General features: G+C 44.0%; 1 protein-coding gene across 2 annotated transcripts in view; it reads left to right on the forward strand.

The window, feature by feature from the left end:
* The window catches only part of LOC144753541 (uncharacterized), an 869,206-nt gene that overhangs the window by 68,045 nt on the left and 775,144 nt on the right, over positions 1-26,017 (forward strand). For both annotated transcript variants that reach the window (XM_078641195.1, XM_078641196.1), the window contains exons 5-8: positions 3,970-4,104; positions 9,023-9,180; positions 12,674-12,771; positions 19,228-19,306. In XM_078641195.1, coding sequence (XP_078497321.1) covers positions 3,970-4,104; positions 9,023-9,180; positions 12,674-12,771; positions 19,228-19,306 — 470 coding nt within the window. The remainder of the gene's footprint in view (positions 1-3,969; positions 4,105-9,022; positions 9,181-12,673; positions 12,772-19,227; positions 19,307-26,017) is intronic.

Here is a 26,017-nt window from a genome sequence, read left to right on the forward strand (position 1 = left end):
CCTCATATACAACCTGGGCACACTTCATATTGAGCCATTTCAAACTTAGTATGCCATCTGTCCACACTTCATACAGCACCTGCATTCCTATGGATCTGAAACTGCAATGCATGTCGTATATAATTGAGTGTGTAGTGAATATAACTTACTGTCAGATATAGATTTAAATCGCTAAGGCACAGTATGGTTACTACTCTGTCCAGTTCTTTTTATAAAATCGGAATGGAGGATGTGCGGAATGTACTGCGTTAAGAACTTTAAATGAATATATATTTATATAATTGATGGTTTTAAATTTTTACGTAAAGCAAAATGAGCAATCCCCATACATAAAGTTTTTAGCCTGTAAAACCTCATGTATGGCCTTCCAAAGTATAAATATGGCCTCTTGCAAAAGTTGCCCATACTAGAGCTACAGCCCTTCCAAACTCTGAGTGTCTTTCCAGTGCACCCGTTCACATGCGCTTCCAGGCAACGCAGAGACAGGCACTGGCAGCGGCACAGTGCAAGAGCCCTGACCTGCTAATATTTTGATTACTTGCAAATAATCTCATTACTCAGATTCCTTTTCTTCCTCCCAGTCCCTACTACATTGTGTGTTAACCGTTCCCAGGGCCAGCACCACGCTGCAAATACAACCTCTTCCTTGTTATGACCATGAGTAGAACCGTTGAGGCTGACTGTAACTCAGGGAGGAGAGGGAAGGGATGGGGGGCAATGGTACCACAATGAGGAAAGGGACGGGAGGGATAAGATCAATGAACAGAAAACAATCAAGTCTTAAGACTTGCAGAACTCCCAAGTAATTTATCAACCTAGCGCCTTAAACACGCCAGACAGCAATCAACCCCTGGTGCCAACATTTCCCATTACTTTAGTCTCCCTCCGCCAGCCTATAATGGCTGACAAAAGTGGACAAGTAAGCCTAAGTTACTGCCTTGCGGGTATTCGTCAGGGGAGAAATGTACTGAGCCTAAGACCTAGAAGCAACCTTAACTTTTGTCGAAAGACACTAAGCTCCCCAGGGACCTCTTCTCCAGACCAGGCATAAGCTGTGATAGTTTGAAATCTGGCCCCTTGCCCTCTCTTAATGGTCCGAGATTGATGAACTAGATGTCCGTCTATGGAAATGACTGTTCTTCTAACAAGAAGTAGCTCTAACCACATCCAAGAAATGTAGAATCACCTCAGTAATGAAGGGTCAAATCAAATACTGAAAGCATGATCTCCTCCAGTTTAGATATAATCTTAGGAATAAACTACAACCATATATGGAGAATCATGCAATCCTGGAATATTCATACCTACGGCAATCCAGTCACAAGAAGCCTATGTCCCCTCACCACCTACCCGATGTGAAGCCAGTTAAGAAGCATGCCTGGACTTAAAGTACTCCAAGGCCTTGAGGGCCTTTTATGATTCCCTGAAGTGTTTGACTGCCGGCCATTCTACCCACAGGCCCTACGGTGCCACTCCAAACAGAACCCAACCTGCAGGAATTCTAAAACTAAATGCAACTCAAATCTTAGGTAGAAGTCTTCTCAGACATAAAACCTGGAGGGAATCCAAATGCTCATTTTAGGCAACCCTAGAGCAACTAAGTCAAGAGGTCTAAACAGATAAAGCCAGGAGACTCTAAAATTGCATCATTCACTTTTCTACTCCCAGACCAATAGTTGACCCTCACGAGAACTCGTGGGAGAGCGTTTGAAAGATAAGAGCAGAGCAAGGATCCACTCCATGTCCACTGCTAGCTACTAGAGCAGGGGGAACTATAAAATGTGCCTCCAGTCTGAAAACCATTGTAAGAACCAGATCTGCCTAAACCATGACAACAGCAGTATAAGTGTGAAAGACTGAAATGGGAGAACACACTCCACCCATTCAAAGCATATGCTAACAACAACTTCCTTCCCAATGGCGACGTTGGCGTCTGTCAAAAAACGGATACGGTAGAAGGAGCTAGGTCAAAGTGGCCATGGACTGTGCTACATGGACAGACGTTTGTGTACTGAGAGGTGACAGTAACGCCTATAGTGTACACTGGGAGGAGGCTAAGGATGGGGAGGTAAAGTGCTTTCAGCTGCAGATGTATGGATACCTATAGAAAAGAAGGGACTTTCAGAGCCCACATTTATGAAGTGTTTGTACAGACAGTGTATGAAAGTGGACCAGTCCATTACATGTTTTGAGATTTTCCATGTGCAAGGAGGACATCATGGACACTAGACTACAACTTTGCTGGAGATGAAAGAAAATACTGCTCTCTGAACCCATAAGTTGGGAGTGGAGGCATTAAGGGATGGAGTCATGAGATACGGTCACAGGGGCTGCGCCGTGACTAGCACAGTAAAATGTAAAAATGTAAATTTATACTTGTATAGCGCACTACTCACCCACAAGGGTCTCAAGGCGCTTGTACGAATACCGCTGTGGAACCCATCCTGGCTTTCCCTGTGAGGTGTCCACTCCTGGGCACCCCCAAGGTGGAGGCCAGGCCTCCTTTAGCGTTGTGGGGATTAAGCAAGCTATTGCCCAGAGTTGCAGAGTGGGACTCCATGATTGGAATAGGCACCGAGGCGAGAATTATCAGGTCCGTGGAATTTTGAGCCCAAGACCCGCTGAGGCAGGGAATTGAACCCTGGTCCCGAGCTAGACCTCTGCATCAGGGTCTGCCGCTCTAACCATTGAGCCACACTTCTCCACGGTGAATGAGCCAGCCTACACATTTTTTTGTTTTTACAAACTGTGCCAACCTCAAAAAAGTGGCAACTAGGAAAATGTGATAGCAAAGCTCTACTGGCATACACATTGTGCCACAAAGAGCCTGCATGTTAGACCAGCTTAGAAGGCTAAGCGACTTGCTGCAGAAATCTATTTGCACCCAGCAAGTTTTAGGGTTTATCAATGGTAAATTAACCGGGCTGACTAATAGATTTGTTAGAGAAATGTGTGTTCACTTTCTGACCACATCATTGCAGCATCATAAAATAGCTCATAAGGTTAACATGCCGCCCGTAAACATACTGTGTGAGTATACGTTGCAGATAATATATGATATGTGACTGCTCTATGGTTTAATGCTTCGGTGCAAGGTTCCTTGTGGTATCTATGAGTTACAATCCTGATAAATTAGCTTGGTGTTCTATCTACCCATATTCAATTTCCCCACTGAATTAGCAATGGGTTGAACAGTTTAGTACACACTATTAAGTTCTCAAATGAGTGTTATGTGCAATATAAATGATTACTATCAGCGTTCTAACACGCATAGAAAGGCATGCCTGCTATGTCTACAGAGGATGCATAGATCTACCGATCTTATATGGAACCCGACGCTGACATTTTTTAAAGCACATTAGAATCTCGGTGTGTGTATTAGCAACCTGTAAAGTGACTTTGCAGGGGGTTTGCTTGTTTCTCTTGATGGGCTGCCAGGGATAGAGGCCAGGTTTGATGTTCCAACTGTGCTGCATTTGACCCCTCCCCCCAAACTGTTCCCAGCCATGACAAACATGGACACACAAAGTAGATTTTTTGGTCTGGCGTCATATAGCCGATATTTCAGGAACAGAAAATAGGAGCCCTATGTAGCTTCCGATGTCAAAAGGATACTGTGTGCGTGGGTGCTGCTGATTGTGTTTTTGAGTCTGTAGCTTGACCCAACAGGGGAATTCTTTGGGGCCTGTCCAGAATCCAATTTCAGCTCGAGTTGCTGCTGGAACTGGAATCCGGCTAGTTCCTGCTCTATTCCAGCACTGCTGAACCCACCAGACACATTACATGTAGTTCATGAAACACTATGTCACAACAGGGCCCGGTGCAAGTGACCCAAGGGTGGAGGACTCTCTTGCACCACACTAAGCGTCTGTGTGACCTTTGTTATACATCTTTTTAATTATGTTACCTGATTGGCTAGCATTTCTTCAATTGCTTTCATATGACCTTTCAATCCCTGTGCCCTATTAGACTGTTGCAGTCGGAAGAGGAATCCATGCGCCTCAGCGAAGAAGTTGCAGACCTGCACAAGTCACACGGAGCTTTGCAGAATAATATCACAGTCCTACAAGAAGCAGTACAGCGGAAGGATGACGTCATCAAAGGGTAGGCAAGCATGGGAAAGGTTGCAGGGATGCTCTGCTACTGGATTGGGAAGAAGAGGGTCCTCCCTGCCACACCAATGGGGTGTGCTTCCAGTCCCCTCTAGTTGACACATGAAAAATGAATCTCCAGGTGCCAAAAACATGTGAGGTTGTGTTCAGTGGCGCTAGCCAACGATGGGCATTTGTGACCATGGGTGCTGGGGAGAAAGAAAGAAGCCACAGAGAGTCTAATTGTAATTGTATTTATATAACACTTGCTACCCCTTACTAGACTTCAAATCGCTTTTTCAGCTAGTAGCACACTACTCCGGAACCCAAAAAGGATTAGTGGTGAATTAGTATAGGGAAATAGGAAATTAATTTGAGCAGTGGACACCTTACTCTGTTATTTGGATTGAAAAGGATAGCGGAGGGATAGAAGAGGGAAGGGTTTGCATTTATATACGCTTGCTCCCTCTGATGAGGTGTTGAAGCGCTTTTCGACAGGTAGCACGCTACTCTGGAACCCAAACCGGATTAGTGGGTAATTAGCATAGGGTAATATGAAATTAATTTGAGCGGTGGACATGTTAGTCTACTATTTGGATTAAAACGGACAGTGGAGGGATAGAAGAAAGAAAGGTCTAGAAAGTTGTTTTTGTTTTGAAGCTCCTAGAAGGTGGTGGTTTGGGATAAGTAAAGGGAAGGTGAAGGGGAAGAGTCGGAGGGAAGGGTTTAGAAAGGTTTGTTTGTGAGATCTGAATAGTGGTATGAGATGATGCAAAGAGGGGTAGAGGAGGGAAGAGTCTACACAATAAAAAAATGACAGACGGAGGGGTGTAGGAAGCAACAGACAAACTGAGGGATGGGTGAGCAATACAGAGTATCTGAGGATATGAAGGGGAAGCAGCACACAGGGGAAAAAGGTGAGAACAAGAAAGTTGGAGTACTGAAATCATAAAATTAGTTCCCTGAATGTATGCAGAGGAAGGATAAAAGTACTGCATTCAAAAAGATGGCAGAGAAGTTATGCGCCAGGGAGGGCCATGGAAAAGAAAAGGAAAAAAAGCAACTGAATAAAAAGCTAGTAAATGAGACTGACAAGAAAGTCAGCCAATAATCCACGATGTGGCGAACTCAGAATCTGCTGGTAGCATTGGTATTGCACACAATAGGTCTTTGGACAGCAGACTGCCACAGCTGTAAGCGAGATCTCAGAATGACAGATTCCTGACTTCATTAAGGCCCATTGTGGCGCGTTCAAAGTAAGCGGGGCTTCATGGGTCTTTTTTTCCGGTGGATACTGTTGACTTGGGAGGTTGACCATCAGATAAAGGAGTCTGCAGGTGATTCATATTAAGTTAGTCTTCATCCCTAAAATATCAGAGATGGCGTGCATGCGGGAATTGGGGAGGTCAGTGGTCATCTCTCGGAGTGACGTGCTGGACTCCTGACCCCTCTCTTGCAAGCAGTGCCTGCGCTCACTGAGTAAGCTATTTTTAGAGGAGGCGATGCCTCCTTCTCTGCCGTGCCTAACATCTGTTCTGGGGATGCTCAGCAGGGGTCTCCCAGGGGTCAAGTTTTCCTGAAAGGGAGAAGTAGTTCAGCCAAAATCAAACCGGAAATGATAGAGTGCATGAACTCCCAGAGGGCCTATCATTTGTTCAGGCCTGACCGTCCCACTCCCTTCCACTAGGCGGCACAGTATAATATTGATATGTTTTAAATGTATAGGAAGCAAGTTGCAAAAAGAATGTTCTCTTGCTCTCTCAACAGGAGTTGAGATTGCAGACGCACAGCCCCAATTTAAGGATATTCTGTTGTTTTTTGAAGGGCACCGGATTTACTCCAGTAAATTGCAAGGTAAAAGCACGTGACCGGATTCACAACATATTTTGTGCACTTAAGTTTGTCTTGTGTGTACAAAATAGTCACTTTTAAAACAAAAATTCCCAATATGGGGCTGTATTACAAAAAGTGCCCTGGGGGCGCAACGGGCGTTTGCAACCGCTTTGTGTGCCCCTGGGGCATTTTGGTATCACAGAAGAGGCAGCAGACACTTGTGCAACCCCTTCTGTAATACCAATAGTGCTGGCACACTTAAAGCACGAGCGGTATCTTGAGGGGGTGTTCCCTCATTTGCATAGGGGTGTACCCCATGCAAATGAGGGAATCCATTTGCCTCTGCACCTGCGCCGTATTACAGACGCAGGCGCAGAGGCAAAGGCCCTCAGGAGGCGCACTGTCAGTGTGCCCCTTGATGGCAGCCCTCTCGCAGGGTAAAGGGGGTCAAATGGACCACCCAGACATCCCTTCGCAGGCGGGTGCAGCCACTAACTGCACCTGCCTGCAAGGGGATCCCTAATACCCTTCATAAGTGCAGACGGGTGGCCACCTGCACTGTGAAAACACGGAGCAGCTGTAAAGCAGTCATTCTGTTTTTCACCTGAATGTGCTGCCCCTGGGATAGCACGAGTTCATGGCTGCCCTGCGGGCAGCGAATTCATCATAATAGTGCGCATTTCATTGTTTGCACCGGGCACACCTTTTTAAAGGTATGCCCGGTGCTAACCATGAAAATGCGCTTATTTTCTAATGTGGCCCCTGATTCGCAGAATTAATACAGAAGGGAGTTTAGCAATGCCAAGGGCATTTGTGAAAATGGACATTTCTGTTCATTTCTGTTCAGTAATATGGCAGGCTTAGGTGCAATTCTAAGATGGGACTGGAGTGTAAACACCTCATTATTTAATGCAGGAGTGGGGAAGGGAATAATCACTGGGCAAAAATATTTGCCTCTCTAGGAAAAAATAAGTATAATATGTGAATGTGCAAATGAATTACAGTTATATATTTGTAATTTTCCAATTCTTGCAATTTTCAAACTCTGCATGTGTCAACTTTACATACTGGAGCAAGTTCTCAGTTAAATATACGACAAACCTGGGACCATTCTCCAAATCTCATGATTGTCATAAATATGTTAGAAGCGTAGGAATAATTAAACATTAGAGTATTTCCCGTTTTCAAAGTCAGGGCCTTGTGAAATGGGGCCTCAGTTCTGCAGCGGACTATAAAGCCACTGAGATAACTTACAGTACCCTAGAACGGACATGCTGACAATCTCCACATGATGTTTAAAAGAGGGAACTGACTAGGAAGTACAGAAGATTACAGAAATTGGATCCTGACTGTGTCCCTGTAAGCATTTTTTAGAGTAGAGTTTGCAACAGTATGCGCTAGTGCTTGCGTCTCTCTTGCGAGACACTGTTAACAAAAGGGGCTTGGAACCCGCCCTTCGCTTACCATTTGTTGGGTTGCGTGGCACTCTTCTTTACAGGCTCGTCATTCGTCAAGGCAGGATTAAGATAATTTCCATTCCTCTCTGTGGAGCAGGGACTAAGCAGTGTTAAATTTGTAAAAATAAATAAGTGCCAGGGCCCTTATCAGGAGGCCACGTCAGCGTGCACCACCCGTTTCCCCTGCCAGAGCTGCCAACGTCCGCATCAACACACTACTATTCATCACACTCTTAATAGTGTGACAATTCCAGACACCCAAAGCTATAAAAAAAAGTGCCTGGGTGGTAGGTATTAAGCCTTTTGTATTGCATATTGAATTAATAAACAGCTGTTGTCCTTATCTCTAAATTCAACTGACAGTGCCACCATGTGCAGACTATCATAAGTGCCAGTGCTGACAACTAAGAGCTAGTGCCGAGCACTGGAAACCACCGGCTCAAATTAAGCACCGGCCCTAAGCACTGATTGATACAACTTAATCCGTGCCCGTCTGCTGCTCCTGACATGATTAAGGTACTATTTTGTTCTGCTTAGAAGGCGAGTGACTGGCAAAAACGTGCCCAGCAGGACAAACAAAACTGCAAACATTTATTTTCTATAGTTGACTTTAATAAATTTTTCCTAGTTTTCTTTTCTCATTTTGCACTCAATTTTTCTTTTGTTTTTGCTTGTGGGCGCTGTTCTCAAAAGATGAGGAATATTTTATTGTAAAGCTACATTTCTTATGTGTAATTCCTGAAACAATATTTTAACACATACTTGTGCAGTACACCACACTTCAATCCACGCCACCTCCCCTCACTACAACAGCAATCTGCCCACTCAATCCAGTCAACCCCAGACCAATCCAGCCCATCCCACTTCAATCCAAACCACTCACCCCACCCCAATCTACTCCCAGAAAATCTGGCCCACTCCAATCTTCCACACTCCAATCTTCTTCACTCCAATCCAAAACAATCTGCCCACTGCAAAACACCATTACAATCCAATGCAATATGCCCCACTTTAATCTGCCCCACTGCACTCTGCCCCACTCCAATCCAAAAGAGTCTGTCCCACTATAATCTACCCCACTCCAATTCAAAACAATCTGCCACACTTCAGTCTGCCCCATTCCAATCCAAAACAATCTGCCCCACTCAAATCTGCCCCACTCCAATCCAAAACAATCTGCCCCACTCCAACTCAGGATGATCAAAAGCTAAATATCCTTGTGGACTCAATGGGAGGAACCCATTTGCAACAATGGTTTTTGTGGTTGCCTGAAACTAGGGAAGCCGGGTCTTTATTTGCATGCTACTAGCAACAACATTATCTGAACCTCCTTAGGTTAGTATATACAGCCTTCTTCTTCCATTCTAGCAAGTAATACCTGCATTTAACACTGTCTGACCTTCTACCAATCAGTCAGGGCAGAGAGCAGGCTTTCTCCAGCATGCTGGTTTTCACCATCGCTGCACCAGCCCCAATCAGTGCAGTCTAATTGCCCTCCCATCCCAGACACACTGACTCAAACCGTGGCTAGACTCCTAAAGGATGCAAACATTGTCTAACACCTTCTCCCATGCTCCTTTCACACAGTAAACCTGATTCATAAGGATGTCTCTCCCTACCTTTCTGTCTGACCCTCATTAGATTGAATGAAGACCTCCAGGTGCAGGCCGAGAAACTGCAGGAGCAGAAAAACCTGTACAAGACTTTGGTGAGAGAAGGACAGCTACAGCTCCAGGACTCCCGGAGAGAAATAAACAACTTAAAGACCTACAGAAGTCAGTACCAGGAACTCCAGCTTGGTGAGTGAGTGCAGGCTTTCTTTCTCACCTTCCGTATCTCTGCCTGTCACTCTGTGTTAACCTTTCCCCCTTCCTCTCCACTCATTTTGGCCGGATTCTGGGTAGCTGCACAATGCCTTGTTACAGTGGCGACCAGCACGGATCTGGGGTGGTGGGGCAAGGAGGTATAATTGTAAAACAAAGAAAAAAATCACTAACCTCCTCGCAACTCTGTCCCACGGTATCTCTCTGCCACCGAACAGGAAGCAGCCAGGCTCCCCTGAGACAATCACAACGCTGCATTGCAGCATTGTGATTGGTTCCCCTAAACCAATCACAACCTGCAAAGCAGCGCTGTGATTGGTCTGAAGGCCGTAGTTCAACACTCAGATGTGGACTGTGGGCCTGGGCATGTTTCCATGCTGGCTGCATGCTGTAATTCAGCCTGTGTGGAGAACATGCTATGCACATGACTGTTTGGATGGCCCGAGAGGGCTGGTCAAAGCATCATGTGCACTTTAGTGTGCACAACACTCCACCCTGCTCTGTAAGCAGAGCAGCCACACCCTCATGCTGCAGCAGCAGGGAAAGAATAAAATGATCCTATACAAAAAGGAGCTAAAGGGGTAGAGAACAGGTCATCCCCTACTCTTATAGTCATACACAACAAGGGACCAGTTCACACGGTGAGTCTGATACTTAGATCCCTTCCAATCTGTTATAATCTCTTAACAAAATCTATTGGACCAGCAGTTAACCATATACCGTCTGTACTGGTGGGATCTGGATCACCATTTTAATGTTAAAAATACCTGTTGCGTTAAATTAGTTTAAGTCTCCCATGGTCAAACCCATACGATCATGTGGTGCGACCAAGTTCGTGTGAGCGAAAGAAAGCATAGGAATAAAAAGTGTGAAAGGGGGTTACGGAAGTAACACCATGGGAGTGAGCAGGAAGGTACTCGCCTGCGTCCTCAGGTTCTCATCATCACTGACCACCAACCCGTAACAAAACTGTGATAGAGTGTAGAAAAAGAAAAGAACAGTGGACAAGGTGCTAGGTGTGATGTCAAGTACTGCCTGTGCACCAGACAGTTTGTCTCAATGTGCGGCAGTCAACCCAAAAAATGAGGACAGTGGGGTCCGGACTGTGACTAGAGTCAATGCCAGACACCGACACCGACGCGGTCACGATTGACGTTGGCAGTGACTGTGACAGCCAGTGAGAAAGTGAACTCACACACACTCACATGCGCAGAAGGGTACAGGTATGCCCATGTGGGGCAATATCCTGGAATACATATAAAATAGACAAGTATTGGTGCAGGGTGGAGTGATTGACCCACGCCCTGAAAAAATTGCCGTGAGTTTTCCCCTGGTAATGAAACATGTCGGCTTTTAAATGAGCAGACACACAGCATTGAATAAAATTAAATAGCCAGTGTGATCTAGCTCGGTTTTAACTGGAATGGGCGGAGTTGCATTGCTTATAAGGCCATTCATTCCATCGGTCCTGACTTTCTTAGGCAATCCCTTCGCCCCTACAATCCGCCCAGACAACTACGTTCCTCCTCTGCTAATCTTATTGTTCCCCGTACAAAAAAATTATCTTGGGGTGACAGATCTTTTCTTTGCGCCACTACCAAACTTTGGAATATTCTTCCCCCCATAACAAATCCAGTCCTACCCTGCCTACCTTTAGGAAGCAGATAAAGACATGGCTTTTTAATCAATAACTCACCTATATACTCGATTGCCGTCAGTCCTCAGCGCCGAGACACCTACGGGTATTTGTGCGCTTTATAAAATGCATAAATAAATGAATACAGTCCGGACCCCGCTGTCCTTATTTTTTGGGTTGACTGCCGCACATTGAGGCAAACTGTCTGGTGCACAGGCAGTACTTGACATCACACCTAGCACCTTGTCCACTGTTCTTTTCTTTTTCTACACTCTATCAGAGTTTTGTTACGGTTGGTGGTCGCTGATGATGAGAACCTGAGGGCGCAGGCGAGTACCTTCCTGCTCACTCCCATGGTGTTACTTCCATGAGGCACCGCCAACCCCCTTTCACACTTTTAATCCCTACGCTTTCTTTCGCTCACACGAGCTTGGTCGCACCACATGATGGGATGGGTTTGACCATGGGAGACTTAAACTAATTTAACTCAACAGGTATCTTTAATATTAAAATGGTGATCCAGATCCCACCAGTACAGACGGTATATGGTTGACCGCAGGTCCAATAGATTTTGTTAAGAGATTATAATGGATTGGAAGGGATCTAAGTATCAGACTCACCGTGTGAACAAGAATAAAATGATAATAATCCATTATCATTTTATTTTTCCTTTCCTTTACTGCTGCACAGCAGGAGTGGGGCGACACTCCTTCGCCTTAGCGGAGGAGCCGCCACTGCCTTGTTGGCGGGTAGCTCCACCCACTCACTCTGTGTCCTGGCACTGACCATACCTTCTGGAGACGAGGGATTTCAGTACATTTTTGGAGGCTCTAGAAAGCAATTGATGCACACCTGTCAGTGCCCACACTGATTCTGCTGTTAACAGTAAGTGTGGGCAGCAGGTGCCCGCACCCAAATGAAGCCGGCAATCCCACAATCTAGTAGACGACACATAGATTGGCATATTAGCAGGTAGAAAATTGTCCTGTACGCCATCCCGTGCCGCATTTGTGGGAAATACCACAAACTGTGAACCTCGGAGTGTTTCACTGCAGGGGAGTGGAACCTGCAGTGCAGATTTATTTTACATTTCACCTTGGCAGAACATTTCACCCGCCACTACTTTCAAACACGAACAATGTACTACATTTGGGAGGTGGAACTGACAATTTTTAATCAAAAACTCACTTAAACGTAGGGGCTTATATAGTGATATTATTATTAATAATAAAAAACATTTATCTAACGGGCATTTCTATCTGCATTGTCTTTCGGAGGATTGCAGTCGGCTGTGTTATCCAGATACATAGCTCTCCTTGCAGCAAAATCAGAAGTACATAAGGCTGTGTTGAGCGGCCAAAATTTGAATGTCTGCCCCAGTTAACCAAATTCACAAATTAGACGCATCAACCTACTCAGCAATCCAGAAGTGTGATTACCAGTCTCTACCTTCGTACAGAGTTTCTCCCTTTATGAGAGCTGTCTTTATTTTTGTTCTCGAAAACGGTATTAATTTCTCATTATCTCCATTTTACATTTCTGCCTTCGTGCTAAGACAGGGACAAGCTTAACAGTGCTCCTTTTCACTCTATTGTGAGATCTCGTCATCAATGCAGCAGATTGCTAGTGATGCAGCCTAACAAAGGGTGGTGAATGCAGAGTTAGTCATGGGGTTGGTATGGTGAGATGCATGCTGGAGAAACGGGATCAAACGGCAATGTTTGCACAAGATAAGCAAAGGCCTAGCAAAGGGTAATATGGAATAATAAGAAAAATCTCTATGTATTGCAAAATTCAGGCTGTGGTGCTAAAGGATAAATTCATATTTTGCAGCATTTGAATCTCCATTGGAGAAACGGAAGCATAATGTTCTTTCTGCAGTAGCCACAAAGCTTCCAGCTCAGAGAAAATCCCTCATCGTTACAGAGCAGGTAAGTGACACATCACTGAGGAGGTGTGGTAAGAATAAACAACAGAGTTTGAAGGTTGCTTTCAGAAAATTCCAGGTATTTTTTCTAACACGGTGTCCTCTAACCTTTCCATTATGTTTGGGTTCTCAAAGCACCGGAAAACGGTTGTCCCAATTGTCAAAGGAAGACTTTTTTAGTAAACCTCTCAATTAAATGACTTCTATCCTCACATAATCAGTTTGCCCCAGAGACTCCGAGATAGATCTCTAAGGCCAAGACTAGGAACCTCTGTCTCGGTCTGTTTTAGATTAGTAAAGCCTGAGGCTAGAAACTCTGTCACATACTGGTCGATTCACAGAACTAATTCGAGACAAAATCCTAAGCGTACTACTTTTGGTATTCACAGAAGGAATTTCGTAGTAGTAAAGTTAGGATTCCTAATTTTACTACTACTAAATCCCGTCTGTGAATACCGAAAGTCATAAAGTTAGGATTTTGTCTCAGTTTAGTAGTAGTAAAGTTAGGAATTCTAACTTTATGACTACTAAATCCCTTCTGTGAATACAAAAATTAGTAAGTTTAGGATTTTGTCTCGGATTACTTTTGTGAATTGGGCCCATAGATTCTGCAGTTGATTGCTAAAGCCATAGAGTGCTTCCAACAAGTAATACTCCACAATAATATAGGGTGTGACCACAAGGGAATGCCAGATGCCTCACGAAGAAGCTAATATAGTCTTACTTCTAAACTGAGTAAACACCCCTTCACCTATGATGGCAACATTGTTATACCTGCCTGGGTAAGGGTTTAAGGTAGGAAGGTTTGTCACAGAGACCATGGGTGGATGATTAAGGCCACCAGCTAAGAAGGATTGTCACAGATACTCTGACACATTCAAGCTCCCCCTTAGAGAGCCTGGTTTAGTAAAGGCCTTAAATTAATTTCTAAAGTCCAAGTGTGTCCCCAAAGGCTTAGAAAGTGACTTGGTTATCAACTCCTTTAAACAACTTAGACTGGGGTATGGGTTGTTAGGACTTCCCCATACAAATGTTATTACAGAGATCGATTGCTAACATAATTTTTAAGAAAGCCTCAACAAAGGTATAAAAGGGTAGCATGCATTTCATGCCTGGGGCTTTGGAGGTCAATGCACAAGCTTGTTACCGTCGTGGACTAGGACTCCTGTTTCTGTATAACCTGCTCACTAAATATATAATTCGATCATTTACAGGAGGAAGTTACAGGTTAAAAACAAGAGAGAGGCAGAAATCACGGGCAAAATTGCATGAAACTACAAGAGCTAAAGACTCCAGTAAGTTCTGGCTTCTAATTAATGATGATGTGTCAGCCAATGAGCCCCAGTCAGCTGCAGCTGACATTGTACCAGCCTGCTGGGTGTAATACATCGAGAAACAACATTGATAATAGCCTTATGAGCCATACATTTGCCAGCTTCAGCTTCTATGCAAATAAGTCATTCATCCGAGTAACTGCAAAGTCTGCTGGGAAGGCTGTAGGAAAATTCCCTTTTTGTATGGTCACCCCAAACTTTTTCCCCAGTGCTGATAGTTTTGACTTTGAAAGTGCACTGAGACCTGCTAATCAGGCCCCAGTTCCAGTGCTCTCGCCCTACAATATGATGAATGTGAATTGGTAACCCAAGTTGGCAAGGACTATAACCCCCTATGTCCGTGGTAAATAGTACCAGTGGTATCCAGACCATGGGAGTTAAAAGAGGTCACCAAGTCCTGCACAACTGATTGGGATACCCTGAGTGATCCAAGTAAAGAGATAACAGGTCTGCCATTACAGACTGCAGGAGAAGTGCAAACTGCTCAGACTTGACTTTACCCTCACCATGAGTGACAAGGTCACATCACTATTTTTAATATAGGCCAGTTACCCCTAAGGTAGGCCTCCTGTGCTCATGAGGCAAGGTATATTATATTAAAGGTGCAGACATTTAAGAGCAAGCTTACATTTTCCGATAGTATCCTGCATCCATTTGGGGCTACTATAAGTGTTCAGGGGGCCATAGGATAACGTGGGCTGGCACCCGGGCACCACCAGGTTCCCAGCTCCATTATGGTCCCACTGAAAAGTGTCATATTTGGTATCAAACAACTTGTCTCATCAAACCTGACTTTTCCCCAAAGTCTGATTCAATGTGAAATGCACCCAATGGCTATCTTAGAGGTGGCCCACCTGGTTGCCCTAGCCTTACCTGTGTCCTGGCTGCCAGCCTGCAGCTGCTGCAGCCAAGACAGGAATCTAATCCCCTGCCAGGAGGTCTGAACACTCCCAGGAGTCAGAAACAAAGGACTGCCTGGGCGGGACGTGTCACCTCCCTTCCTCACAGGATGGCTAATCAAGTGGAACTGCAAGGCAGTGAGCTTCAAATCCCCCACCGCCTCTGATATGCAATCAGGCTTCCTACCAGAGGAGGACAAAGCCACCCCCTGCCCCAGGCACATTTGCAACCCAGGCAGGTGGGAGAATTAGGCAGTCAGTAGGCATACACCCCTAGAAGGCTATCCACACCCCTAAGGTGGGCTACCTGCTCTGTACAGCTGAAGAAGATTCTGTCATCTTTAAAATTGGCAGATTAGAGGCTTCTGGGTAGAAAAGGTGCCACCCTCCATAGGAAATGGTCACCTCAGGGGCGGATTAGTCCATTGGCTATCAGCACCCACACCCCTAACACCCTTAAACCTAGGATTTAAGTAGCTCTCCAGGCGGCAGAATCTCAGATCTGATCGATTTCCAACCAAGGACAAAGAAGAGACCCGAGTCTGAGACTTCAAGACCTGCACAAAGCAAAGGTGGGATACCCTGCACCTGTAGTAACCGTCCTGCAACTGCATGACTGCGACTTGCCCTGGACCAGAGACCAGTTCCAAAAGAAAGAGGAATCTCTCTGAAGGCCAAAAGCAAAACCAGACCTCTTTTAGTCTAGAGGTACTAGGCCCCAGCAGCCCACCGGTCAACCAAGCTCCCGGAACGAAAGAATCGCTGGCAATCGGGCACTTTGAGGGATCGCCTAATAGTAAATGGTAGGCCTGGGCGGTAAATTCTGTTCTGTTCGCAGAATTTGGGTAATTTCCCGTTCCGCGAAGAACGCAAAATTGGCCAAAATTCTGCGTTCCACGACTTTGCGAAATTTTTTGCTTGTTCCCGATCTCATAATGCGTGTTTCCCCGAGATATTTCACCCCGAGCACGCAAACAGCAATTGTGAACTTGAAAAAAGCATTGTGAACAAGCAATTCCGCGTGTTCGCAGAGATTTTTTACCGTTTCGCGGAGATATGCGTAAAGCGATTACGCAAATTCCGCCCACCCCTAGTAAATGGTCCAGTGCATTGTGGAAAACATAGTCCTGACCTCCAGCAAGTTTCTGGTGGCTACTATTCGCCCCCGGACTTCAAAATGACTCAAGGCTGACCCTTGTTTGTGGTCAGTCCAGCTACCACTACCTTTAATTTTTTTAATTGAGTTTTATATAGTGTGAACTTGACCCAATGATATCGGGTATCAGAACGCTTTACATGAGCACCAGTTTTGTTACACAAGGGCACATCCATGTTTGTTAGGTGCTGGGAGATTAAGTGATTTGCCCAGAATCACAGGATGTTGAGCGTCTTTGCCAAGACCCGAACCGGGTTCTCCAGCTTCGAGGTCAGCTGCTCTAGCTGTGAGGCTACATCCTCTCCTCTACCCTTGTTCAACACTGTGTCTTGAGGGAACCCCACATCTTCAGTTCGCTGCCTCAGTGGCCCCTCTGTAGAGTTTTTGCACCTCTTTCCTCACCAGCACTGTCTAAGTGATAAAACCGGGAAATTCACGGCTCCCATATCAGCTCCGACAGCCAGGACAACTCTTCACCCGATCCCTACGAGCCAGGTAAAATTCAACTGACTGTTGGACCATGGTCCTGGGACCCACATCACCTTACCACCCAGTGGTTTCAATTGAACTCAACTTTAAAGCCAATTGTCACTACTGCTGTTTCCCATTGAACCCAACTTTAAAGTTTCGCAAAAGTGAAATGCACTGATTGATTTTTCCTTTAAAAATCCATAACTCGGGTTACAGTCCTTCGGCTGTATTAGTGTCTACATTTATATAAAAATCAGCTTTATTTTTTATAATTTGATGTCAGATTTTTTCGAATCATCTCAATTACTTATCTTCCATGCTGGTACTCTGAAATGCTTAACATATGTTCCTCCATGTAAAGCCTGACTGCTCTGTGCCACACTCCCAGGGCTGAGCTAAGGATCTATTAGTGGGAATCCAAAGGACCTGTTCAGGGTAACGTGAAGGTATTGCATAGTGAAGCCTAACCAGCCTCAATACATAAGACCCCATTTCCCTACATAGGCAATCTGCCTAATAACGATCAAATGACATCCCTGGCCCGAATTGTCTTTTGGGTTTTGTTTTTAAAATGCACCTGAGAAGTTGGAAAAAAAACCCTGTCTCCTTTATTTAACATTCATCTCTGAGGCAGCTCTATTCCAGATAGTTAGAGGGGCACTTTGTTAGTCTCAATCCACAAAAAGGGTGATCTTAAAACACTGGAGAACTTTAAGCTGATTGATCTGTTAGACATGAAAGAGGAATGTTATGCCTGAATACTAAGGGGGTTATTAGGATGGTGGGTGGACTTTAGAGGCCTGTCACCCTAGCGGTGCTGGGACCGGCCGCCAGACGTGCGGTGGTCCTGCACTGCTAATTTGGATGCGACCGCCACCCTGGCGGTCGCATTCCACTTCTTTGTCATTGCGGCGGGTGCTGTTACACCCGCCGCAATACCAAAGTGCCATGTTGTGCATTGCCATGCACAACGTGGCAGGCACCGCGCGGTGCCTGCCACCTTGTGCATGGCAATGTATGGTACCCCCCAAGTGCAGCCCCCAGCCCCCGGGGGCCAGCAATAGGCCCCCAAAGAAATTTCCTGCCAGCCTTTCAATGGGGGCATTGCCACCATGGAAAGGCCTTAGAAGCCACACATCATGATATGGATGGCGGTGCCTGCTAGGCACCGCCACCATATTGTGGCCCAGCTCTGTCCGGCCAGCAATCGTAATGATTGCCGACCGGTGTGCGCACTTTGCGTCCGCCACAATACCCCCCGCCATTATGATATGGCGGGGGTAAATCAGGTCACGATGGCGGGCGGGTTCCCCCTCTACGTTTGGTCCTGTATTGTGCTAACCGTACTTTAGACTATTGCATTTTTAAAGCTCAATGTGCGGGTCTCCATTTCTTTTTGAGTAACTTGAACAGCATCTCTCACTATGCCATCATAGGTTTTTATCTCCTTTCCCTACCTATCGTTGGTTTTATCTATGGCTATTATTTAGAAGGGGCAGAACCAAGATGTATGAACTTTGGGGGATAGTGGTATTAGCACAATTTAAGATATCAATATGGTTGATATTAGAAGGTCCAGTTTTTAATAATTTACGTGTATTTGTATGCTCACTTTTATGAGTTACGTATCTGTAATTTGTAATCAAATTATACTGTACTCTGTGTATGCTGGATTTTAGCATCAAGCATCTGTAAACTGATATTGTGCTGATTTTTAATCATTGCATAATTCCAAATAAATTGTGTTTTAGCTGAGCAAGCCAATTACTGCATAACAAATCTGTTCAACTCATAATGCAACTTCAAGTATTGCCATGAAATGCCTACTTCTTTCACATTTTGCTTCGCTTACTCATACATTTATGTGTGAGGAAGCATTCAGTACTTGAACTAAAATATTCTTGAACATCCTAAGCATAAAGCAGTTGAAACTTTTTTGTTATTGAAAGTGATGACTTTTTCGCCAAGTATAAAGCTCAAATAAAATACGTTAGCCCCATATCCTCACCCAGGCACAAACCTGGTAGGACCGTGGCATGTAGCAAGCTATATTCAAAATGTTTCTCTTAACTTTCAGGTATTTATATAGGGGAATCGTTACTCTCACTGATAATCAATATTGGAGTCTAAAAAACGTTCATGTCCTATTGCACAATGCTAAAAAAGGTAATAAAATTGATGGAATTCTAAGAACTTGAGTGAGTACATGAAATTATGGTTCTTCTATTCTAAGACACATTTCACCAGTTTTTTTGTGTGGTGAAGTCTGTTTGGAAATGTTGCAGATGTTGGGCCTTTTACCTCCAACCTCCACATCCTGAGTGCTGACATGAAAGTGCAAAGCAAATCCTGAATGGGGGTTAACATAGGACACTGAATCTGGTCTTAGAAGTGTGCGAGAAATTTCTTCACATAAATGAAGTTGGGACCTTGCTTGACACGCTGAGATTGCCCCCAGGAAGCTAAAATCTATCGGTAATGAACAGCATTTTCCAATATTTGAGTGGTTGCATGAACTAATAATGTTGCAGAAAGAATGGGGCATGTTGAATATGTACTGGATCATTTCCCTTCACACATCTATTCTGATTTCTTTTCAGGCACACGCAAACTCCTATCTGAAAACCACAAATCACCTTTACCACCAGTTATTACATGTTCAGAACCGGGTTATGGATGGTAAGTTTCTTGACTTTTCACCACTTTTTCCTTTTCCCTATAAGCCTGTTGTGCCTACAAATTTGAAAAAAGTGAAGCATTGCCAAGGCAAGTTGTTCATGCATAGCTCTCAAATATCCATGTTCCAAATGTCTTCTAACAGTTCATTCTGGTAGTCCTGCAGTCCCCAATTTGTAGCGTTATTGAACATTTCATTTCACATTGGGATGGACTGAGCAGCACGACAGGACTGCAGTCTGAAATAAGTATAAATCAACAGCGAAGTGGGGGCAGCCAGACCAACGGTGGGTAAACAGTTTTTGGCAAGCTGAGAGGTAATAGCATACTTATGTTAATTTTGTATTTATTTTTAAATATTACCAAACCTACCCTCTTGTACCCATTTCAGAACGTTTTGTTCTCAAAATAACCTACATCAGGGAGTAGGTTATTGTAAGTGAAGTAGACAGAGGTGTATTTCGAGATTGTTGGATGTGAGAAGTCAGCCAAAATGATGTGGGTGTCTCCTTAACTGTAGGTAAAGGGGATGGAATGCAACACTATACTCTGATAATGGGGTGGATGGGACACTCACAGGTTTTGGTGGATGTCTTGTATCTGCTGAAATCAACATAAAAGCCTTTGTAGGGACTGTATCTTCCACAACAGAGACACGTCTAATTTTCTTGCCTGGATGTTAATTATTGGTACTGTGATATAGATGCTATTGTTTTGTAGTGTGTTTATCTAGGTACCTATATTGATACTCCTATTTCTGACCCTTGTCCGGTTATTAATTCACTAATGTCCATACAACGGCACAGAAACCCGTTTTCAGATTAGGTCATAGCGCATGCTGTCACATTAAGCAAGCACTATCCCTCCAGCCCCCTAGAAAGCACACCGAGTTCTCAAAACAAATCAAACCTCCAGCAGACCTGGGAAATCCCCCGCAGCTATTGTTTTGATTTCGCTCGAGAACTCCTGAAAAGAATGTAAGAACGACCAGTCCTTATGACATTCTTACTGACGTCTTATGTCCATCCTTACGTCAAACTCGGCACCTTTCAGGTATAAATATACCAACGCTGCCCTAAGCAAACACACGGTGGTGACGAGCTTGGAGCAGCGCTACTTGCCGGAGAGCCCAGCTGATGCAGAAAAGTCCACGGACGCTGCCCCTCCCTTTTGACGCGCTGAGAGAGACGCTGCCTTTTCTCCTGCCGAGAAATCCAGCCTCCGGCGTTTCCAGCCGCCCTCGCGGGTAACTGGGATATCGAGTCCTGAGACAGAGATACCAACCCTCCAGCCTTCTAAATCCCAGGTACTGAACTGACTAACCCCTTACAGAGAATTCTTGAGTCAGATCCTTGGCAAAACAAACTTAACTTAAACTGCTACTTATTTACTCCCGCCCACGTATTAGGCTTAGGTCAGGTACACCGGGGTAGGCGTAGTTAGAAGCACCAGTTGAGTACGATTAGTCAATGTATATATGTATGTATATCTTTTATCCATTTTAAAGTATCATATGGCTAAGAAACCGTATCAATGCTTTTACAGTATTATTTTATAATCCTGCTTTTACTGTATGCACTTTACTTAACCTTAAGTATTGCAACTGTAGCGATTCATTTCTCTTGTATGAGAAAAAGAGACTGATCAATAAATAACACCTTTTATTGAACACGCCCATCTCTTCTTTCTCTACAATCTGGTGGAACTAAGTATGCACGTACTGACTGAGTAAAATGATTGTCTTTTGTTTTCACACGACTCTAGAGATATACTCTTGATTAGGGGGGAGCAAAGTTGTCATGTTCTATGGTTGTCAGAAACTAAATCCCTTCTTGTCTATCCAGGGAGGTTAAACTCCTCCTTGCCTATTCGAGAAAGTTTCTAGTGAACTCTGAGCTAGCTGGCACACATAACTTTAAGTCTAATATCGTCAGTAGAAGACCTAGTTAACCACAGTCCTACGTCTATACTATTGAAGATATTATTCCAATGCGCAGAGCCTATTGGGATAATAGGAACTACACTACATGGCGCCCAACGGTTTGGTAAGGCGATAAAACTAACGCAAGGCATTAGAGTAACTCAGTCGTGCTTTTCCACACAGACCCTTTTTTCCCATAAACCTCCAAAGACGTCTGGAGTGGGTGAAAGGTTAAATCCGCCAAACTTAGTAGGAGGAGACTCCTATGTATAGTTTTCGGTTTATTCAACGTTGAAGGATACAATGTTCCAAAACATTGTGCATCTAATCTTTGTTTCCGTGGAAACCTGATCTGCAACAAAAAACCTTCCTGTCAGTAAAATGTCAGACGGTGAAGGAGATAGGGAGACAGCTAGAGTAGCAGCTCAACTCCTAGCGGATGACACAAGTCTCCTACAGCAAGACCCGGACGCAATACTCATCCCGGTCAGCATAAGAAAAACTATAACTTTAAAACTTATAGAAAATGGACTAACACCAAGAGGTGGTACAGTCATATTCGTAATTGAGGCACACGAATATCGGCAGACAGAGGTATTCTATTCATGGATAAATTTTCCAGCAGCAAACGCTGTAACAAAGGAGTTCCACTATTACAAGATAGAGGAACCTCCGGATGAGTACACCCCTTTCGAGGAGGTGGAAATACCACTCAAAAACCAAGAGCACTGCTCTGGTTTAAAGGCGCCCTAAAACATAATGATCACATCACCAGGCTTGGTCTACTAGGTAGACCAGGAGCAACGTGGCCGGTTCTAGCCAGCTACACACCACATCCAGACATTGAAAAAATGTCAATACCAGAACTTTTAGTACAGTTAAAACAACTGATTAAAATACACAGACAATTAGTCCAATATGTAAAGCGGACTTCAACAGTCCAAACAGCTATTAAAATTCCACAGCTGACCCCTCATCAGGGGAAAACAAATAAAATCACACCACAGAACATACAGTCCTGTCTAGGTAAAGTACCCATTAAAAGGGAACAAATTCCATTCTGGTTAGCACAAAAAATCACCCAGATAGAGGCAGTGTTTCCGGATACTACCCCTACTGAGAAACACAGAATTCTGACTATCTGCCTTCCAATGGGGATCGCTCCACATGTGGAGGACTGTGACACTTGGGGTACAGTCTTTGCTTCCATTTACACAAAAACACATGGTGTTCCGTCCATGGCGGTAATACCAGAGGTGCTAAAACAGATTCAAAATGAATATGGTCCAGAACCTGCTTTAACCCTGGGTATGAAATTACTGAAAGACTTTAAGCAGGTCTCGGCAATATTACTAGCAAACATAAAGGGGGAAGCAGCAAATGTGGCGATCCGCCAAAGATTGAAGGAAACAGATATAGCAGACCAACCATTTGAACTTGCCAGAATCATAGAAAAATCCTATGAAGAACTAGGAAGAGATAGTTTGGGTGGGAAACCAGTGAAACCCCAACTAATAGAAAATCCTGAAAAGGTATTTATTAAAAATAATCTAAACACTCCAAAAAAGAGCTGGGATGGAAATAAACAATCCACTCCCAAAGAAAAAAGATTCCAGTCCAGAGGAAGGTCTCCTCGGCGGAGAGAAAGATCTCCGGACCAAGGACACAAGTCTTCCCAGAGGGAGCCCTCTGAGAAAAAATACAACCTTAGAAATAGGGATAATTTGAAGAAACCTGATAGATATCATGATATTGATACACGTCCCTCTCGATCTTTTCAGACTTCCTCGCAGAAATCGGAAAGAAGAGGACGGTCAGAACACAGGGAAGAGCACGTCCAGTCCAAAGACAAAGAACCTGCTCATCAAAGTAAAAAGTTACAATTTCCAAAGAAGAAGGTAGCCAGCATTAAAATAATCAAACATGCCGAGGATCCTGAGGACTCAGTTGAAAAACGGAGAGTGGGGTCAGACAATGCTAGACAGCGCAGCAGAAGTGAGCATAGCTCGCAAGATCCTGATGAATCATCTGGAGACAGTGGACACAAATGAATACATTCAAGTGGAAACTGCAGATACCAGAGTTAGCAAACCTCATAAAATATATGAAATAACCTTACGTATAGAGGGAGATAAGACTAGGAAAATAAGGGGTCTATTTTGGAATAATCTCTCCAAGGGCTATGACATCCTTCTAGCTGAAAAAGACTGGCCACCAGAATTTGTCAGGGAGTGCCCTCATGGCGAAGAAATGATTATGCCTGCCTTCTCAAATCATAAAAAATATACACTTGCAAGAAAGTGGGCAGTAGCCCAAGCTCCTGCACTATATAAAAATCATGTGGGATGGGATGAGGACTCTCCTCCTCACAAGATCCAGTTAAAATCTCAACCGACTGCACAGAGGCAGTACCCAATTAAGCAAGAAGCTAAAAAACAGGTCAGGGAGATCTTAGATCAACTTGAATACCAGGGGGTGATTGAAACATGCACCTCACAAATGAACAATCCTTTGTTTCCTGTCTCCAAACCAGATAATTCATATCGTATAGTTTTGGACTACAGACACCTTAACACATGCTGCAAAACGTTTGCAGTACAAAACTCACACAGTGCCCCAAGGGTTCAAGAACAGCCCAGGATTATTCTCAGCAAGAGTAACAGAGTTACTACAAATATATGATGACGAGGCAGTATCTTATGTCGATGACATCTATCTAACAGATAATGACTTGGATACTCACTTGAAAAGAGTGAACACCATAATACTTGGGTTCGCAGCAGAGGGTTACAAATTTAACTTCAAAAAGTCAAGAATTGCCCATCTAACAGTCCTGTTTTTAGGATATGAATTATCAAGTGAAGGCAAAAGCCTGGCTGACAATTTCCTAGAGAAATGTGCTGTAATCCAAGCACCTAGAACACTGAAAAACTTGCAATCAATTCTAGGTTTCCTAAATTTCGGAAGAACTTACATTATAAATTATGCAGAGAGGGTTAAACCCCTCTATGATCTAATAAAACCAGATTTTAAAAGAATCAATTGGACTCAAAAACACACAGAAATTTTGAGATCTTTACAAACAGACATGTTAGTTAAAACAAAACTGCAAACACGCGATAACACACGCAACCTTGCAATCCGAGTCATCCCAGGAAGATGCGGATTCACATACCTAACCTCTAATGAGGGAGAAATGGTACCAATAGCTTATAAATCTCATTTGTACACAGAAGCTGGAAAAACATTCAGCATTAAGGAAAACATTGTTCATGCGGTTCAAACAGCTGTAGCAAGAGAAAGATACCAAGCTGATGGCAGACGGATTACAGTCAGAACAGCAGAATCAGCCTTTGAGGCATTAACAAGCCCATGTAATTTACCTACAATGGCACTAAACCCTAAATGGATACAATGGGAAGATTCTCTTGCTACAGACAGAGTGAAATACTATTTTGACCCGGAAATGAAAAAATTAAAAGATCTAGAATATGAAAGAGGATATCCTCTGCCTAGCGACATTCTGCCCATACGACAGTACGCCTGTGTAATATATACAGACGGACATGCTCAGCCCTCAGTTTGGGGAGAGCAAGCTTATAACGCCACATGCGAGATTACAAAAGATGTGTGGCGCGAAGGTAAACTGAAACCTCTGTTTACAAAAACACACTCAGTGGAAAATAATTCAGAACAGCAAACTGAAATAATAGCGTTAAAAATGGCGCTAGATAATGCGGATCGCGAATTCCCGACACTAATAGTGTGTGATTCATATTACTGCGTCAAATCATACAATAACGACTTGCAGAAATGGGTTGAAAACGGGTACAAAGATGACACAGGTGCCACAATAAAGCAAAAATCGCTTTGGGAACAAGTAGTTCTTTTACAGAAAGAACTACCAAAGACTCACGTGATACACTCACCGAGTCATCAGCGTGATGGCGTTCACGCTGCAGGGAATTTATTGGCTAAGACAGCCACAGCGGAAGCAACTAAATCGGCTTCCGTAGCTACAAAAAAGCGTTCAGGAAAATACATTGACGGGGAAACAATGCTGGCGGTGAAAACGTCATCAAAAGGCGACTGCTCAGCGCTACCCTTCAACTATCCACTCAATTATACATACATAATCAATGCAAACTCCGTAACTTTTGCTCAAATCCCTGGAGTGGGGGATAGAGTAATTCCAAACACGAACAGGAGAGGCTTGTTAATAGCAGACGCACATATAGGTGAGGGTCTTAGACACCTCAAGCTTAAAGATTCTCTAGAAGAATTGCAATCCACATACTGGTGGCCAGGAATGAGCCTGCAACATCACATATTTGCAAAAAACTGTCCAAACTGCAACAGAGATCGCAGTGGCGACCGAGACGGTGTTTTACCATGGCAGTTCGCTCAAGACGGGATTAAACAATAAATATATAAAACCCAGTATGATTAATGCGTCAAATTAACATATAGAGACTATCATCACTTAAAATGTAGACCCCAGCTCTCGGCTGACGTCTGAACTGTTATAAAAAGATTTGCGAGTCTATAATGGCATATACGCATGGGGCATGCTACATTCTGACCATTGCCCTGCTTTTAGCTCTCAAGCTTATGGTGGGTGTATGGCCAGCATGGGCATTGCATTGCGGGACTCTTATCACTTCCTTCCTGAGGGAATTGGGATGGTGTAAAGAAAAAACCAAGGCACAGAGCAATCTATAACGGCAAAGGTATTAGGTTTGGGAGCTGGGTGGGTCAAACATTTAATAAGTGTCCAACGTAGTCTTAATAAT

Source organism: Lissotriton helveticus, chromosome 5_1, assembly GCF_964261635.1.
Source record: "Lissotriton helveticus chromosome 5_1, aLisHel1.1, whole genome shotgun sequence".
NCBI classification, from domain to species: domain Eukaryota; kingdom Metazoa; phylum Chordata; class Amphibia; order Caudata; family Salamandridae; genus Lissotriton; species Lissotriton helveticus.